Source organism: Hemiscyllium ocellatum, chromosome 3 (assembly GCF_020745735.1).
Source record: "Hemiscyllium ocellatum isolate sHemOce1 chromosome 3, sHemOce1.pat.X.cur, whole genome shotgun sequence".
Classification (NCBI taxonomy): Eukaryota; Metazoa; Chordata; class Chondrichthyes; order Orectolobiformes; family Hemiscylliidae; genus Hemiscyllium; species Hemiscyllium ocellatum.
Window position 1 is genome coordinate 113,185,008 of NC_083403.1, and position 19,251 is coordinate 113,204,258.

At 38.6% G+C, this 19,251-nt stretch overlaps 1 protein-coding gene across 1 annotated transcript in view; it reads right to left on the reverse strand.

The window, feature by feature from the left end:
• Window positions 1-16,621: 16,621 nt before the first annotated feature.
• LOC132835936 (CUB and sushi domain-containing protein 1-like) overlaps window positions 16,622-19,251 on the reverse strand; it is a 2,426,762-nt gene continuing 2,424,132 nt past the window's right edge. The window contains exon 71 of the mRNA XM_060855058.1: window positions 16,622-16,846. Within this exon, the coding sequence (XP_060711041.1) occupies window positions 16,687-16,846 (160 nt within the window). The 3' untranslated portion in view covers window positions 16,622-16,686. The remainder of the gene's footprint in view (window positions 16,847-19,251) is intronic.

The following is a 19,251-nucleotide window of genomic DNA, read 5'->3' on the forward strand; positions in this document are numbered from 1 at the left end:
CCATAGACCACATCACTCAGACCCGTTTAAATTCCTGCCACTGTTTCACATTCATGCTACAAATGTAACCATTGGTGTTTATTATGAAAAACACTAAGTGTGCACAGTTAAAAGATTTTTAATAGATCATATAAGGGCATTAGGGATTTGCATACATTGCATTTACTACAATATGCTCTGTTTCATAACAGAAAAAATGCACACTTTTTTAGTAAACTCTTGGAATGATGGAGTGGTTAAAATGCAGGTGGAATCTGCTGGTTTTCTGAAAGGCTAAGTAAGCTATTCTCCCACATTTTCCCACATCTGTGCATACTTTATTTTTCTTTAGGTGGTAATCCAATTGCCTTTTGAAACCCTGATATCTGTCTCCATCACCCTCTTAGGCACCAAATTCCAGTTTCAAAGCACTGCTGTGCATGAAACTTCTTCCTCTTCTACTGTTGCCTCCTTATATCTGTGTCCTCTGGTTCTCAATCTCTTTGCCATTGGGAGCAATTTCTCTGCCTAAATCTGTCCAAACTTCTCTTCCCTCAGAAGAACAATCCCTGCTTCTCCAATTTATTGAAATAATTGAAAATCCTCATCTCCCACACTCACAAATCTAGAATGAAGCTACTTGGGAACCTTGACAAACATCCGAATCATGGACCACAATTTTTCCATCTTTGGAATACTGTGGATAACAATTAGAAAGTTGGGAAAATATAGCGAGAATGATAAAATGGGATTCTTAACGTTGAGAGAAGATGTCCAATTTTCCACTTACGGTTTTAATGGCTAGGTGAGAATCTCACAAGTAAAGTGGGGAGAGCCTATTGCATGCAGTGATATCTTACTATTACCTACTCTCACCTCTTTTAGAAGCAGGTTGCTATTCTCCTAGGTACCACTGAGAGACTGAATGGTGCCAATTCCTGACTGCAACTTGTCGATGTCTCTGGCCACTGATGTCTTTCCCTGATCAGCATCATTGCCAGCATTGTCCAATATCTGTTCAAGACGGTTGGCATCAGCAAAATACTGGCCTCATCATTTCAACATTGTATGTCCCAGACTAAACTATAAGGAGGAAGGATTGGATGTAATATACTTGAATTTTCAGGTGATTGACAAGGTACCACATATTAGGTCACTTAATGAGGTGAGAGTCCATAATGTTGGAGGTAGTATATGCATGGATGGTAGATTTACTAACTAATAGAAAACAGAGAGTTGGGATAAGGGGTTGCATTTCTGGATGGCAACTATAAATAGTGGAGTGCCACAGGGATCAGTGCTGAGCCACAAGTACTTACAATATATATTAATGATTTGAGTAATGAAAGTGATTGTACGATAGCCAAGTTTGCAGATGAGATAAAACTTATTGGGAAGACAATTGATGAGGATTATACAATGAATCTGCAAAGTGATATAGAAGAATTAAGCAACTAAGGGAAAACGCTGGCAAATGTAATATAATGTGGGAAAATGTTGTGCACTTTGGCAGGAAGAATAGTGGAGCTGAATATCATTTACGCGGAGAAAGATTAAAGAAAGTCACATCACAGAGGGATGTGGGAGTCCATGTGCATAAATAACAAAAACCTGGTGTCCACATTCAGCAGAAAATAGGTAATTTAAATAGAATGTTCACTTTTATTTCAAAAGAGAATGGAGTGTAAAAATAGGGAAGTCTTGCTAAAACAATGCAAGGCACTAGACAGATCACAGCTGGAATACTGTGAACAGTTGAGGGCCGCTTGGCTAAGAAAAGATATACTGGCATTGGAGGCAGATCAGGGAGGTTCACTGGCTAATCTTGGGAATGGATGGACTGCCTTATTGGAGATTAGAAGAATGAAAGGTGACCTTATTGAAACATGAAAGATTTTTCAGAGATTAAAGTAAAATACTGCTAATTTTTCAAATCTAAAACAAAGACCAACCATAGAAGAGAAACTAGGCACCTGTGGAGCAAGAAATGGAGTACGTGCTTTGAGACCAGTATGACTTCTTCAGAATAGATTCTGAATACAGGATAGGTGCAGAGAGATTGTTTCCCCTTGTGCGAGAGGGTAGGACCAAAGGGCATGACCTCAGAGCAATGGGCCATCAATTTGATTAGATTATATTAGATTCCCTACAGTATGGAAACAGGCCCTTCAGCTCAACAAGTCCACACCAACCCTCCAAAGAGCAACCCACCCAGACCCAATCCCACATTTACTTCTGACTAATGCACCTGATTATGACAGAGATGTGGAGGAATTTCTTTCTCATAGGATAGTGAATTTATGGAATTTGTTACCGTGGAGAGCTGTAGAGGTTGGGTTCTTTAAAAATATTCAGAGCTGAGATAGACAAATTTTTAATCAGTAAATGAATCAAGGGACAAGGGAAGATGGCAGAAAAATGGTATAGATAATTACCATGATCTCAGTGAAGAGCAGAATTGAAGGTTGAATGCTATCTCTGCTCTTCCTATGCCTTATGGTCTCATGGCCCAGCAAGCCATTTAATTCTAGACTAATCAGGAATGGAATACTGACCTTGCCAGCAAAATCTGCATTTTCATGAAAGAATAGCCGATTGCGATTTCCATTGTTCCACTGACCTATTTTGCGTATTATTAAATGGAGGTTCTAATTCACATTTCAGGGGTAAAAGGGCAAGAAAAATAAGGTGCAAAATCTCCCTGCAAACAGATCAATGACTGGGAGAGATAGAGATCAAATTGTAGAATTGAGTTAACCAAGTAAAAATGAGAGAGAGTAGAAAAATATATATTCATTATACATTTCCGAACTGCAGCAGAAATTTCCATGTAATTATACAAAGTGATGTCAATTTGACATATGTGAATTAGGTTAATTTGAACTATGGCCTGCCCCAACAACAGAAATCATGTACAGCCTTTTAAAAAAATATTTATGAAGTAAGTGACGTGTTAACTGCCGATAACTTATATTCCACTGACCCCAGATAAGAATGTTCTCTTGCTAAACCTCTGCATACAATTCATTTAAACATGCATTCAGGAATTTATGATAGACAAAATCATATTGGCACAAAAGAGATTGGACTTAGAAATTGTGCTGGGGTCTCTGGGTGAAACCTGGCAGGAGTCAGGAAATGCTGAAGTTTGCTTAGGGATTAAAAGTAACATTTTGTTGGAACATGGTAAAACAAAAAAGCTGTATTTGAGGATTGGAGCTTAGAAATCTTATCCCAATATTCAAAACTGCTGCAGTTGGGACTTACAGATGTTTGCCTAGTAAATCTCAATTTCATCTATAACATTTTCACATATGGAACCATTTAAGATATCCTTTTAAACATCCCAAAATGTGTCTGTAATAAAAAGGAAAGGTTGAAAACCATAGCAGTTCTCTTTCAATCCCAACTGGTGTGATGACTGGAAAAGACCAACACCAGAATGAAATCTAGTCTGATAGACTATATTCTTAAAAAAAATCAGTTAACATGGGTTAACTCAAGGATGGATTACTCTCAACTGTTATCAATGAATGACTTTTTAAAACATTGTATTTTACACATCCTAAATTCACCATGACATTCATTTCTTTGGTAGAGTATTTAGTCGATGAATGGTCTCGTGAGTGAGATGGCCTAGATGGGACATGGCAGACCTCACAATGATGTGAGATTGAAGGGCTTCTTTAACTACAAAAGAGAAGTTTTTTACTTAATAGAGGAAATAAAGATATTTGTATGAATGATAATCACAGGTGATGTGCTGGAAAAAGGTGATAAGGAAAGGCCAGGAAACTACAGACCAGTGAGCCTGACTTCGGTAGTGGGCAAATTGTTGGAGGGAATCCTGAGGGACAGGGTTTGCATGTAATTGGAAAGGCAAGGACAGATTAAGGATAGTCAACATGGCATTGTGCGTGGGGAAATCATGTCTCAGTAACTTGATTGAGTTTTTTGAGAAGTAACAAAGAGGATTGATGAGGGCAGAGCAATAGACCAAAGATGTGTAGGTTAGGTGAATTGGCCAGGCTAAATTGCCCATAGTTTTCAGGGATGTGTAGGTTATGTGCATTAGTCAGAGGTAAATATAGGATAGGAGCATGGGTCTGGGTGGGATATTCTTCAGAGGATTGGTGTGGACACCTTCAAAGTTTATCCTAACTATTATAAAGCACCAAAGTACAAACAACGTTCCATTAACAGTTCAACAGTTTGCTGCTTTCTTATATATCCAGGATAAGGTTACAATTCTAGAAGGAATGTCTATCCTTGACCTCTTTTAAAGAAACCATTCACAAAGTCATCAACACACATGTCACTGTTTTAAAGTCCAAATTCTGAAAGGGAAATAAACAAATAAACATAAATCTCAGCCCATACGACAATACTGAAAAGACATAAATAAAAATGGATGGTGATGGAGAAATATAGAAGAGGCATAGGTGTAGATTTTCATCCTTGTAGTAGATAACAGGCGAACTTCTGAATTGATCTCTCTATCTGAAGAGACTATACCAGCAAGGACATGGTTTTCCTTATGGAGACAGCCACAGTAACTGCCAGTTGTGAAAGTGAGCTAGTTATGGGCCTGGCCTCAGTGCTGACAGAGTTCACTGCAGTAAAACTGCAATAAAAACAAAATGCCATTACTACTCATGCCATCTTTCAATCCGTTAACACCTCCTATAATGCCTATGCATTATCTACACCACGCTATTCACGTCCCCCACCTTCTAAAGGTCTGCCATGTCCCATTTATGCCAGCACTTACCCAAACCCACTCTGCATGGTCCCACAAGCCAGCCATGCCAGGCCATCTCACACACGAGACCATTCATCGACTAAACACTTTACTGAAGAAATGAATATCATGGGGAATTTAGGACATGTAAAAGACAATGTTTTAAAAAGTAATTTATTGATAATAGTTGAGAATAAATACCTTTTATCTATACATTTAAAAATGTGCCAATCATCTAGAGACCTTAAAATATCAATAGCTGAAACTGAAGGTAATTGAAATCTCCTAATCTTAAGTAATTCAACATTGTGAAATGGACAGTAAATATCAGAGAGCTGTAGCTTTTAATCAAGCAAGGGCTCAGGTGTTTTAAAATTAATAAATGTTTGGTTCTCAGGCTGAGACAATATGATCAGCTGATGGATTAGCACTTTTCCATGTTAAATACTGAGTATAAGAAGCACAGGGATGGTAAGGGCAGAGAATATATTCTCTGGAAGGAGTTTCAGTGTATGTCAGTGGCTTGGTAACCCAACCCAGAGCTGGCAGAGTATTAAAAGATGACACTGCTAAACTGGCAACAGGTGGTGAACAAACAAACAAGAAAGATAAACCTACTTGATTTCATTCTCACCAGTCAACATGTTGCAGGTGCATTTGTGCATTACAGCATCAGTAGGAGTGACCATTATGCAGTCCTTCTAGAGACAAGATCCCATCTTCACATTAGGGATACCTTCCATCTGCTGTGGGGCTTAACATCATGATAAATAGGGTATATTTCAAACAGATCCAACAACTCAAACTGGGAATCTATAAGATGCTGTGGGTTATCAGCAGCAGTAATTTGAATTCAAATACAAACTGTACCTTGTGGTATGGTATAATCCCCATTCATGTGTGGGGACCAATTAGGAATTAACGAAGAGTTCATGAGGGCATGGCAGGAGCAGAGCTAAACATGAGGTGTCAACTTGGTGAAGCTACAAGACAGGAGCATGCCAAACAATGCAAGTAGCATGTGTTAGACAGAGCTAAGAAATCCCACAACCCAATGGAGTGGATTCAAATTCTGTAGTCCTGCCATGACCAGTCATGAGCAGTGATGCATAAGGAAACAATCCACTGGAGGAGGAGACTCCATTAATATTTCCATCCTCAACAATGGGGAGCCAACATGTCTGTGCAAGAAAAAAGGCTAAAGCATTTACAACAATCTTTAGCCAGAAGTATCAAGTGATGAACCATCATTCTCTCCTCCTGAGGTTTCCAGCATCATATTCACCTGTTTTCAACTAATTTGATTTACTCCACATTAGCAACTCCTGTGCTGTCTCCCAAACTCAATCTACTAGCTACAAAGCACAATTCGGGTGTGCGATAGAACAGTTTTTTGGTGAGTGCATCTTATGAAGCTTGACACCATCCAAGACAAAGTAGCCCACTTGACTGGCTTTCTATATACCTACATAAGCATTCATTCCATTCACCACATGCACAGTGACCAAAGTGTGCATCATCTATACAAAGCACAGCAGTAAAGTAACTTATCAATACTCCTCAGATGCCACCTACCAAACTGTGATTTCTACCACCTAGAAGGACAAGGGCAGCAGATGCATGGGACCATCACTGTCTGCAAATTCCCTTCCAAGTCTCTCACTATCCAGACTTAGAACTATTCCTTCACTAACTGCACTGTAGGTTTAGTTACACTACATGGCCTGTAGCAGTTCAAGGTAGCTTCTCACCATCATCTTAAGTGAATTAGATTAGATTAGATTACTTACAGTGTGGAAACAGGCCCTTCGGCGCAACAAGTCCACACCGACCCGCCGAAGCGCAACCCACCCATACCCATACCCTTATATTTACCCCTTAACTAACACTACGGGCAATTTAGCATGGCCAATTCACCTGACCCGCACATCTTTGGACTGTGGGAGGAAACCGGAGCACCGGAGGAAACCCACGCAGACACGGGGAGAATGTGCAAACTCCACACAGTCAGTCGCCTGAGTCGGGAATTGAACCCGGGTCTTCAGGCGCTGTGAGGCAGCAGTGCTAACCACTGTGCCACCGTGCCGCCCATAGGAATAGACAATTTTGCAGTGTGACTTGACAAACCACCAGGTGCCTCAGGTACAGGTTACAATTATTAATTCCAGTGTATATTGGGGGAGCCTGTCTTAGGCAGCCTGAGACAATACTCTGAAAATCCATGAATACTCAATATCTATGAAAACCTTAAGTCACATACACATACCCTTCATCAATTCTAGGCTTGTCAATTTACAATCATATGTTAAATGGGCATCTTCATGATAATTCATTTAGTTCCAGTGGCACAAACATCAGGTAGTGCTATTTATCAAGTCAGGATCCCCATCCAACACATATCTCACTGATTCTGTAGTGTAAGTGCATCTTTGTTTCTATCATCTACTCCCTGACCTAGTCCTTTGCCTCAGCTTAATTCCTTATCTTGCCAGGAGTATATCTGCTAATCATTTATTCTGCTTTCATATTAGTTTCCTGAAAGACATTTCTAATTGAAACGATTTAACCCTTTCAAACAGTAAGTGCTATTCTTGCCAGCAATACTCACATCATGTGCAACAATAATAAAACAAAAATAAAAAGAAAGTTCATGCTGCTGGTAAGTGTGTTCTTGCTTTTAGTCCTGACATTGAGATTGCAAACCCCACAGTCAAGTTCAGGTTGTGATTTTTGCTTTCCCTAACGTTAGCTGAGCATTGTAGCATATCAAGGCAGCAATCAATATTGTGGCATACCAACCATATCAGACTAGCAGTCTGACAGAACAGAGGCAAGGGAGGGATCAAAATATGTGGTTAAGCAGCAATTGGGTATCATTAGCACGAACATATGGTGTCAACCCTTCTACACTGGATAATATTATGATAGTAAAACAATTAGATAAGGAAAAGCAAGTGGCAAAATATATATCGTAGAGCAAGTCCCAAGAAGACAGCATGATGCATTGCAGAAGGTCACCTCATTTGGTGTGGGTCTGTTAGGTAAGAGCTGAAGCACACAAGAATAGTCTCAATGATTTGATACATTTGGTTCAGGCTTACACAGTAAACACTGAAAGCTGAAACTGTTCACATCTGATCTCAATGAAAGTACTATGTAGCAGCCAATTGAAGGTCATGCAGATTATGTGATGAATATCAATAATGCTTCAATAATGAGTGGACTTAATCTGGAAGATAATAGTGTTGTAAATGAAATAGAAGTTTCCATGGAAGTTAAGAAGGATGAGTGCAAATTAAGCTTTATAACACAGAGAATGCCTGATGTGACTGTTGAAAGATTTTTTTTGGTGTTTCAGAGACCTGGAGACAACTTACAAGAATAGAAAGGCTTTTGAGGAGATGTACTAGTTTCAAAAAGAAGTACAACAGTACCTGGGGAGAAGGAACCATTTACAATGTCAACTACATGGGGCTACGGGGTGAAGTTGAGCGGTCATGTTTAATTCAAATGGGCTTGAGCACAGTATCAATGTGCTTCTTGAATGAGATGTGTTTGGAGAGAACATAGAAACAAATGAAAACCTGGATAAGGAGAGTTCTGTGGACTGTCTGACAAACTGTCAAATATACTGAATCAGAGAATGAGCCAGCAAAATTAGAATGTATTTCAGCCACCATGTCCATACTGGCTCTTTTTAAGGAGCAGTCCAATTAATTTTGGGACAAAATTGCTCAAAAAGATATGAAAAAGAATTGTGGTGATTTGGAAAGAATTGCTTACAAGGACAACATACAACAGAAAGTATCATTTTCAAAAGCACAATTTTTCAAATTTGCACTTCTGTCAAAAAAAAATCAAATGCAGTTCAGGAATTTTTAATAGTTTCTCTGAGACTCTCTGTTGAGAGTGCAATGAAAATGATATCTGACTTTCAGATCGGCAATTGACTTTGAAGTTGTTCAGCTCTTCCTATGGGGAGAAAGTGAGGTCTGCAGGTGCTGGAGATCAGAGCTGAAAATGTGTTGCTGGAAAAGTGCAGCAGGTCAGGCAACATCCAAGGAGTAGGAGAATTGATGTTTCGGGCATAAGCCCTGATGAAGGGCTTATGCCCGAAACGTCGATTCTCCTGCTCCTTGGATGCTGCCTGACCTGCTGCACTTTTCCAGCAACACATTTTCAGTTCTTCCTATCCTTGATATTGAAGATCTCACCTGTATCAAAAGTTTGTACAGGTTATTTATTGCCATAATCATTATAGCTTATTGAGAAGGTGGATGCAGAGGGCAGGGGAAATTACAGGTTAGGCAATAAACAGTTGGAGTGGATTGCCCAACAGTTTAGAAGTTAATCAAATTTTATTTCAAAGAAGACTAATATCAAGCAGTTTCTGTAAGAGTGGCTGATCCCCAAAACCAATTTGCTGTCAAGATAATGCAAGTAAAAAATATCCCTAAATGAAGCCACTTTCAATCATTCAATGTCTTCATGAGAAACTCTCTCACCTGAGCCAATCACTGGTGAGATCAGTCGATGCAGTCAAAGGAATCTTTTCAACCTGTCTGCCTCCGCTGCTCTTTAGAGGAAAGGAAAACACCCTTTGATTTCTGTTGTAGTAACATGTCAATAATTCCTCATTATCTCCTTTTTTTTTGCTTTCACTGCCAGAGACTATAATTAATTAAATATTGAAAGATATTTGCATGAAGAAGTGCTTTCTGGGATAACAGAGGAGATAAGAGAGAGCATGAATAAATTTAGGTGTGAGATATTAATCTATTTTACTTGGTAGGGCTATCAGGCTTTAATTAAAAAATAGCATCATCTTGAACTTCTTTTGCAGTCCTTAGTAGCACTCCATGAGATCCTTGTTTAGCTGCTTCTTTACAATGTGGAAGAATTCAACATAATAATATTTTAATTCCATATTAATTCCATGTTACTGTATCAGGAAAAATGTTCTTATTTTCCATGAAAAGATTAACCATAGTCAACACTGTTTTGTGAAGGTAGGTCATGCCTCACTAATCTTAGAGTTCTTCGGGAAGGTGACAAAATAGGTGGATGAAGGTAAGGCAGTTGACATGGTGTATATGGACTTCAGTAACACATTTGATAAGATTCCACATGGTGGCTATTGCACAGTTAAGGAGTTTCGGGATGGAAGGTGATTTAGCGGTTTGGATCAAAAATTGGCTAGCTGAAAGAAGAAAGAGGGTGGTGGTTGATGGGAAATATTCATCCTGGAGCTCAGTTACCAGTGGTGTGCTACAAGGATCTGTTTTGAGGCCACTGCTATTTGTCATTTTTATAAATGATCCGGATGTGGGGGTAGAAGGATGGTTCAATAAATTTGTGGATGACACTAAGGTCAGCAGAGCTGTGGGTAGTGCTGAAGGATGTTGTGGATTACAGAGGGACATAGGTAAGATTCAGAGCTGGGCGGAGAAGTGGCAAATGGAATTTAATGTGGAAAAGTGTGAGGTAGTTCACTTCAGAAGAAATAACAGGAATGCAGAGGATGGGGCTAATGACAAAATTGTTGGCAGTGTAGATGAACAGAGAGATTTCAGTGTCCAGGTGCATAAATCCCTGAAAGTTGCCAACCAAGTTGATAGGGCTGTTAAGAAGGTGGGCTGGCATTTATTGGTAGGGGGAATTGAGTTTCAGAGCCACTAGGTCATGCTTCAGCTGTATAAGACACTGGTAAGGTCGCACCTGGAGTATTGCATACAGTTCTGGTCACCGCATAATAGGAAGGATGTGGAAGCTTTGGAAAGGGTAGAGATTTACTGAGATGTTGCCTGGTATGGAAGGAAGGTCTTATGAGGAAAGGCTGAGGGAAGTGAGGCTGTTTTCATTGGAGAGAAGATTGAGAGGTGACTTAATTGAGACATACAAGATAATTAGAGGGTTAGATGGACAGTGAGAGTCTTTTTCCTCAGCTGGTGAAGACTAACACAAGGGGACATAGCTTTAAATTGACGGATGATAAATTTAGGTCAGATATTAGGGGTAGCTTCTTCTAGAGTTGTAGGGGCGTGGAACGGCCTGCCTGCAACAGTAGTAGACTCGCCGACATTAAGGCCATTTAAATGGGCATTGGACATATATATGGATAGATATGTAGGTTAGATAGGTATCAGCTGAATTTTGCAGGTCTGCGCAAAATTGAGGGCTGAAGGGCCTGTACTGTGCTGTAAAGTTCTATCTGTAACTTTGAGCTGAACCTTTTTGTTTTAATGTCTGCATTTGACAAAATTGCAATTGTTGCAATTCAATAATAAAAAATAATGTTCCATGGAAGTCAGGCTAGGACAGTGAGGTATCCCAGCCATTAATCACCTTAAATTTGTGTTTAGATTCAACAGTGGCAATAGTCACATCCCATTGCGAGCTGCAAGGACCACACCTGAAATGAATTTGGAACATTGCAAAAGAACACATGCTGGGCAAGAAAGTTAAGACTGCCTCAATTGTCTGTCAATAAATTGGCTATCTCACTCAAATTCAATGATCATGTGGGAAGTAGTGAAAAAAAATCACACTGCTGTTCGGAGGAAGTGCAATTCTAAGATCCAACTCCGGCAAAATTGAGTCCTCAACATTGACCTCTTTTGGAGCTTCACAACCTCCTCAAAAGAAAAATAACATAAAATTCCAAAGTATAAATGTGACATTCTATTTGCCACAGATGGAGCCTTATGCAAAATTCCAGGGTTAAGTCACTTCTGTGATAAGATCCTTTCTTGACTTCAGTGCAAAACCAACAAAGAGGAAGAGAATATCTTTTTTCCATCAATTTACACATCTCACTCGAGAAAAGAAGATATATATTCCACACACTAGACGACAAATTGTGATGAAATATTTAATTAGAGTTTTAAATTAGCTTCAAATGTGGGCAGCATTGCACAGGCTATAATACAATCTTCTATCACAGATTTTAATGGTAAAAAGGGAATACTGGTCATCGTAACAGGCCACTGTAATGATAATTTTCATGTGCAATAAAATCAAAGATTTAAAACTGGCTATAGATGCTACTCTTTAAACAAGATTTCTTTTTACAGTATAGGGAAATTATTTCTTTTACATAGTAAAAAACACTTATTTAACACCTTTTTACCTACAATATTGAAAAAGGTTTGGCATATTTAATAATTTTACAAATTCTTCATTAAAAATATATCTCTGTACAAAAGGATCCTTTGCACCTACTTCAAGTCAACAGCAAGGAGTGGAATAATGATAATGCTGTTGATGTGATGCCACTGAAATGATTAATAGGCATTTTTACAGCATCTTTTTAGTTTTTCTTTACAAAATATTTTACACAGAAAACATTATTGCAACCAGCCTGAATAAAGGCAAATCTCGTAAGATAAGCAGCAGCTTACAACACAAGAAGTACATGGTCCTGTCTCAGAAATGTCTTCTCTTGGTGGGGGGAGGGGTGAAGATTCAGCTTATATTTTAATTGGCTCTTGTTTCAACCATTTCCCAGTAGCTTGTATTTGAACTCTTCATTATACTCAAAGAAGCTGCACTCTCAGTATCTTTCATCACGTAACTTAGGAGCCCATGTTTGCTCATAATAGAGTAATACTGTTCAGACATTGAGACCAGAGGTAGGAATGAGAATTTGAAAGATTTTATTTTAAGTGAGAGATTGAGTTTTGGCCCTCCATGTGGCACTGAATATTAATCTTATTATCTAGAAGTAGAATTTCCACCTCTGCTTGGATATATTTCTGTAAATTCTATGTCACATGATCCCACATCTCCATTGCCCCGCAGAGTGAAAAAGCCATTTACCCCTGGGTTCAAAACTCTTCATTTGTTAGTTATAACTAAGAAATTTTCAAAAAAAAATGTTTAAATACTCCCAATGGTTCATTTTTCTGCAGGATTGCTTACAGCAATGTCCTGGAGATTAAACTTCACTTTTCAGCGATTTCAGGATTATCTCACAACCTCACCTAGAATCCCTCAGAGAAAGGAAATTAGATCTCTCCTTCCCATTTTTAGGGAAGGGAAACAGGTTGCAATACCCAGTTCCCATACTGCCACCCATAAATGTCACAGGCTAATGCCTCCCCTTTCCTGATGTCAGTACTGTTTGCTATGTTCAACTGCATCAAGAATGAACATCAAGTTTGGACGGGGCAATACGCTTTTCTACCACCTGAAAGGACAATGTTAACAACAATATAGTGATACCATCTAAAAGTACCACTCCAAGCCATATACGCCTCCTTGTATGGAAATATATCATTATTTTTCCTTTGTCATTGGGTCAAACTTCAGAAACCCCTTCCCCAATAGCACTGTGGATATTCCAAAACCATACATCCTGCTATTGCTTAAGGATGTAGCTCATCAACTTCTCGACAGGTGACCTTTGAAAAATACAATTTCCCACTAGACCATCCAATATACTTTCACAATTAATTTGTTAAAGCTAGGTGTCTTCTTTCACCTCATTTATTGGCAGGTAATCATCCCAAAAAGTGATTCTTCTTTTAATTGAACCCATGATGTACATCTCTAAGAGAAGACAGCAGTTTTAACTGGTATAATGAAAAACTTAGAACAGTCTGCACTACCAAAGGAGTATATCAATTATTAATTTTGATTTTCAATCTGAGCACAAGATAGTTCAATATTGTGGTCCACATGCACACTGGACATCATTTTTTTGTAAGAATAGCACAAGTGGAGAATTGCGATATGCTGCAGAGTTTACGTTCTATATTGGTCTTTGACATTTTATAATTTAGAATTCAAACAGACTCTGTATTTTTAGCAAACCTGTACTGTCCACTGTAGTCTTTGCCAGCACAAGATTGGTCTTCTTATGAGAAAATGAATTAGTAAATTTCTCTTAATGAACATAATTTTTAGATTTAAATGGCAATATTTAGTTATATTGTCCCTTGATGGGATATCATCCTGGGAAAATTTATCTTTTCCCCCTGGTTTCTATCATATCCTGTCCTACAGTTCAAAGAGTAAGTGGCTCATTTCCATGAAGTAAATTAACGTGTTCATTTTGCCCATAGTATGAATGCCCTCCAAGATTATCTGCATCTACACCAATAGACAGATTGGTTTGTAGACCCTGACTTTATTCAGTGTGTAAATTGAGCCCTTTATGCTCTCCATTATCAGCCTGCCTTGTAATATACACCAAGCAGATTCTTATTTGCATTACTAAGTGTACAAAGGGAATCTAAAATTGCCATCTGATTGATCATGTTTCTTTTTTTTGTTAAGCATAGTAGCACTGAAAAACCAGAGCAAGACCAATCTGCAATAAATGCCTACAGAGTGTAATATGGAAAAGGTTAAAGGTAAGTACATGCTTTCGTGTGTTTAATTATTTTAGATCCATGATAGAATTTTCAAATGTTTTAACTAAAATTCTTGCATTTTGTTGCTTGAACTTTCATTTTCTGTGCCTTCGTAAGTTTAAAGCCTCTGAGTTTTATGTTCGGAAAAATTGAGCGTTTTATGTTCAAGGTTCTGCATGAGTATGTGACAATATATATAAACACAGCAAATGCAATGCATGCATGACTGCGTATGTGCTATCATAGGTTATCAAAACAAAGAAGTTGCTCTAAATTGATGTTTCAGAACTTTTGGGAAATCTTCAGAGTGAAGAATATAAATAAATCTTCAAAGGTTTTGGATCCTTTCTCTCTTCCCTGGTTCAGTTAAAAATTGTTGAACAATATGCAGTTTAAATTAAATGCAATTATTGATAACTAATCATGCCCATTTCATTCATTAATGAGACTATGGCACAGGCTCACCATAGAATTTAAAACAAGAGAAAAATGGAGGAAGCTCTGTTGATAAAGTTCTGTTGCTTCTGACAAAGATGTTAGCCAGGAACAATGCATTTTTATTTTTAAAAAGACACTTCCTCTCTCCAGTCAAAGGTCATAACAACAATCTTATTCTAACCTCTCCCAGTAACATTACTCGCTTACTAAAGTCAGGATTGGTGTTGAAACCTCAGAAAAGGTTAACAAGACTAAATAATGATCTACAGCCTAAAAAAGTCTGTTGAAGAATATAAAATAAACATTGAACATAAACATTTCCATAGGGGTTCTTCTCATCTCCAGTTATGATTGATGAAAAATAGATGGGAAATGGCATTCAATTTTCTGCTATTTTAGTATATTAACCTAGTAAAACCAACAATTATCAACAGCCATAATCTCAAAGCTCTTAAACCCCTCGAGTTGTAATTTTGTGGTTTAATAGAACCTACTTAGAAAACTTGGGAAAGTTGTTGCTGATCACACAAAGTGAACTTTTCACAAAGACAGTTTTTTCTATGCTGTAGCTGTGAATGAGGGTTTATCCTTTCGGCTGTATGTCAGACATATTAAAGAAATCACAACAGCTTCCTGCACAGTACCAACTGGTTTTGGGTAAAGCTATGAGATACAAGTAAAGGCACTCTTTAGAATGAGCAAAATATCATCAGGGAACAAAGGAATCTCCATTCTTCTGTCCCACACTCAACTACGTGCATGTTTCTGCTGAAAAAACTTGCTATTTATTTGACAAAATCAATTTAACTTTTTTTCTCTGCAAGCCTCACAGTTTGATGGTTATCTTTGGGAAATCAGAGCTGATCCGTTACTAAATGTTATTTGTATAGCCATCAATACCTGTCAAATGTTGCTGCCTGGTGTGAGGGCTGGCCTTCATTTTCAGTCTTATCCTTGTCTCATGATTAACTGCTTTTTTTTAACATGGGGATTTTCTGTTTTTCGTAATGGTAGACACAGCAGAACTGAAAGTTTTCAGGAAACTCAAAACAAGGCGCGGCAGACATTTGGCAACCATGACTCTGTACCAACCTCACTATGGATCCCTCACCTCCCCTTTCACAACATTTATAGTATTTGTTTTTTTATTTCTAACACAGAAAAATGGCGCAACAGTTTTTCCTACATTCTTGGGAAAATAAATAATTTTTTTTTGCTAAATATAATTTACAAAAGGCAGTGTTTATTTAAGCTACCTGGAAAACAGAATAGATTTCTCTCATAATATTTCTGACCAACAGCCTGTGGAGATTCAGAAAAGTTATACTGTGTTTAAAAAATCAGTTTGTTCCTTTTTTTGGCTTTTAATTCAAAGAATAAAATCCAATTGATGTTTATTTAAGGAACTATAAAAACCCTCAGAAACCTTTCTCACTCACAAGCCTGACATCAATAAAAACTGACTCTATAAGCATCCAAGTCTGGAGGAAATAATACTGCAGCAATCTAATACCTATTGTTAGCACTGAGAACGTGATGTGATGTTCAGCAATGGAAACTGAAGTCTTTTTAAAGCAATTTTTTTTATGTACAATGGTCAGTGTATAGAAACCCTGTAGCCAATTTGATGCCAATATCCTACTCATTCATTCATAACACGCTAGTGCAAAGAATTGTGCAGTCAATTTGCCATACAATTGAAAATAATCCCCAAGCTGCCGACCTGTTTTAGAATAGTGACCTTATTTTGTGATGTAGGCAGCTGTAAATTTTACATATGTTGAAAGACTTAACATCAGCGATGGCACAGGTTTTGTCCTTCCTCGTCTGTCCATTTTTTTTTTAACCTCTTCTTGGAAGAATACAGAACTCAAAAAAAAAAGAAATATCTGCCAATTGCATCCAGAGCAGAGAGTTTCAAACCCATCCAGGACTTGGTTTTGGTTCTTCCTGTGTTAGATGTCCAGAAGGAATTGCTTTGACTTGTTGTCTGAGGATATTGTCCCAGCAAAAACTCCATTGACTGTGTTTGCCCCAACCAAAGTTGTCAACAAGTGTATCACTGCAAAGCAAGCAGTGGGACAGAACGATGTGGTATATGGCACCAAAGGAGTTACTGCTTGCCAGGTAGAGGTATGGCTAATATCAGTTAGTCAGGAGTCAAAGTAAGGGCTATACTACTGTACACACAGTGTTCAGTGTTGTGTCAAACCGCACAGCCTTTGCCTCAGTGGGCTTTAAGTTAGTATCATACATGGGATTTTCAAATGAAGCCTGTCCATTTGTGTTCTCATGACCAACATAGCCATTGTATTGTACTTTGGGTCTTGATCTGGAATGAAAAAAAACAAAAATGTCAGTTTCTTTTAGACAAATTCCCCAATTGAAAAGAATAGATCAACATGGAAAGGACCAGCCAGGGAGTAAGAGCCTGATGCAGATACCCCTCAAAGTTTGGTTACTCGGTTCTGTGAGATCATCACTCAGTGAGACCGAACCCTTGATATCCAATCAGGGACTTTCACCAAATCATCTTCAACCCAAAACTACACAATCTCTCCATTGTGTTTACAATTATTTGGTAACCAAAATATATAGAATCATAAAATCTCTACAGTATGGAAGCAGGTCTTTTGGCTCCTCAAGTCCACACTTTGACCTTCAAGAGCATCCCCCTCTACATTTTCCATGGATTACCCACAACTCTGGATGCTGTGGGCAATTCAGCATGGTCAATCCATCTAACTTGCAAATCTATGTATTGTGGCAGGAATACAGAGCACCTGGAGGAGACCCACGCAAACACGGGGAGAATATGCAAACTCCACGCAGACAGTCGCCTGAGGCTGGAATTGAACCCAGGTCCCTGGCCCTGTTAGTTAGCAATGCCTCATTGCTGAGCTGAGCTACCATGCTGCCCCTTTCAAACAGTTCCACCTGGCAATACATTTCAGTAAATTTATTGATGTATGTGGTCTTTTGGAAGACACTTCTGTTTAAAACATCAAAATTATACAGTATTAACTTCAACAGGGCAAAAGAAAATTTGGACATAAGTTGGAAAATTGCGTGTCAAACAGACTCGCTTTGTAGAGAGAATGGTTATAATAAGATAAATAGAATGTTTGCCCAAATTCTCCCCTAATTCTGTGATAAATGGCTGGTTAGGAAAAGTCCCAGATCTTATCAATGGTTTGCGCTGCGTTAGCTGGTCTCAGCGTGGCTGACAGTGTGGGAGCCACAGTTTGCCTCTGTGTGCCTGGGCAGTGGAGAAAGAGAGAGAGAAAAAGAGTGAGAGCGAGAGAGAGAGCGAGACAGACAAACAGACAACCAGGTAAAACAACCAGGCAGGATTGCTACTCCTGATTGCTATCCAATGAACCCCTGCAAAGGTGCACATTTCGTGGAAGACAGGTGAGGAAGTTTAGGGCTCATCTGTGATGCCCCCCACCCCTTATGGTTGAATTATCTGCCAGCACTCACCGTCTAGGCTCATAAATGAAGAATGGCCACTTAGGCAAGGTATTAGAAGGCTGCCGACGCCTATGGAAGCGTACCCCAGCATGTGTCACCGCCCTCAGGAGAGGATAGAAAAGAAAAGCAGAGAATTGGGTGGGGAGGAAGAAGGATTTTCACTAACATAAATTATGAACAGTACAATCATGTACAGTGAAAAGAAAACATATGAGGTGGGTTACAGCATTGAGTTAAAACTATTCATAATGTTCCAGGTTCAACTCTTGCAGGACATGGCCCCATTGGGTTCCACTTTTACGATTAGTACAATTCACTTATGACTAATCTACCTTTTTTGCTAAAAATAAAGGGGAGTGCTATAAATTATGTGGAAACTAGCCAGCAGACAATCCCAGCCAGCAGTGTCGAGAAGTTTGGTAGGAACACAGAGACAATTCAGTAAATAGAATCAATATGTCATTTCAGATGTATATGATAATTCTTAACCTGCTGACAGTCCAGGGGAAAAAGAAAATCTGTCTCCTTGACCTATTTGGTAAATTTTCATCTTCTTGTGCCTCCAGAAATTCAGTGTTCTACTAAGAAAGCTACATTGATAATTGGTAGAATCATGTAATCTCTAAATTAAAATAGACACAAGTTGAAATAAAACATTAGACACTTTAGCTTATCTTATCTCCTGATGTTCCTCCTATTTTCTGTCTGCTATTTTTGACTCTAATTTGGATTTCACTCAATCTATTCTAGGTTCTGAATTTAAAAAGAAAATCACAAGTATTTCACATATTTTGCCTACCTAATTCTCTGGGCTGGATTTTACAGCTCTCCTAAATCACTAAAAGGAAAGTCAAGCCAATGAGCTGAGAAGTGGCAGATGAAGTTTTATTGAGATAAATGTGAGGTGCTGCATTTTGGGAAAGCAAATTTTAGCAGGATTTATACACTTAATGGTAAGGTCCTCAGGAATGTTACTGAACAAAGAGACCTTGGAGTGCAGGTTCATTGCTCCTTGAAAGTAGAGTTGCAGGTGGATAGGATAGTGAAGAAGCGTTTGGTATGTTTTCCTTTATTGGTCAGAGCACTGAGTACATGAGTTGGGAGGTCATATTGGGGTATACAGGACATTGGTTAGGCCACTTTTGGAACATTGCGTGCAGTTCTGGTCTCCTTCCTATCAGAAGGACGTTGTGAAACTTAAAACGGTTCAGAAAAGATTTACAAGGATGTTGCCAAGGTTGGAGGATTTGAGCTACAGGGAGA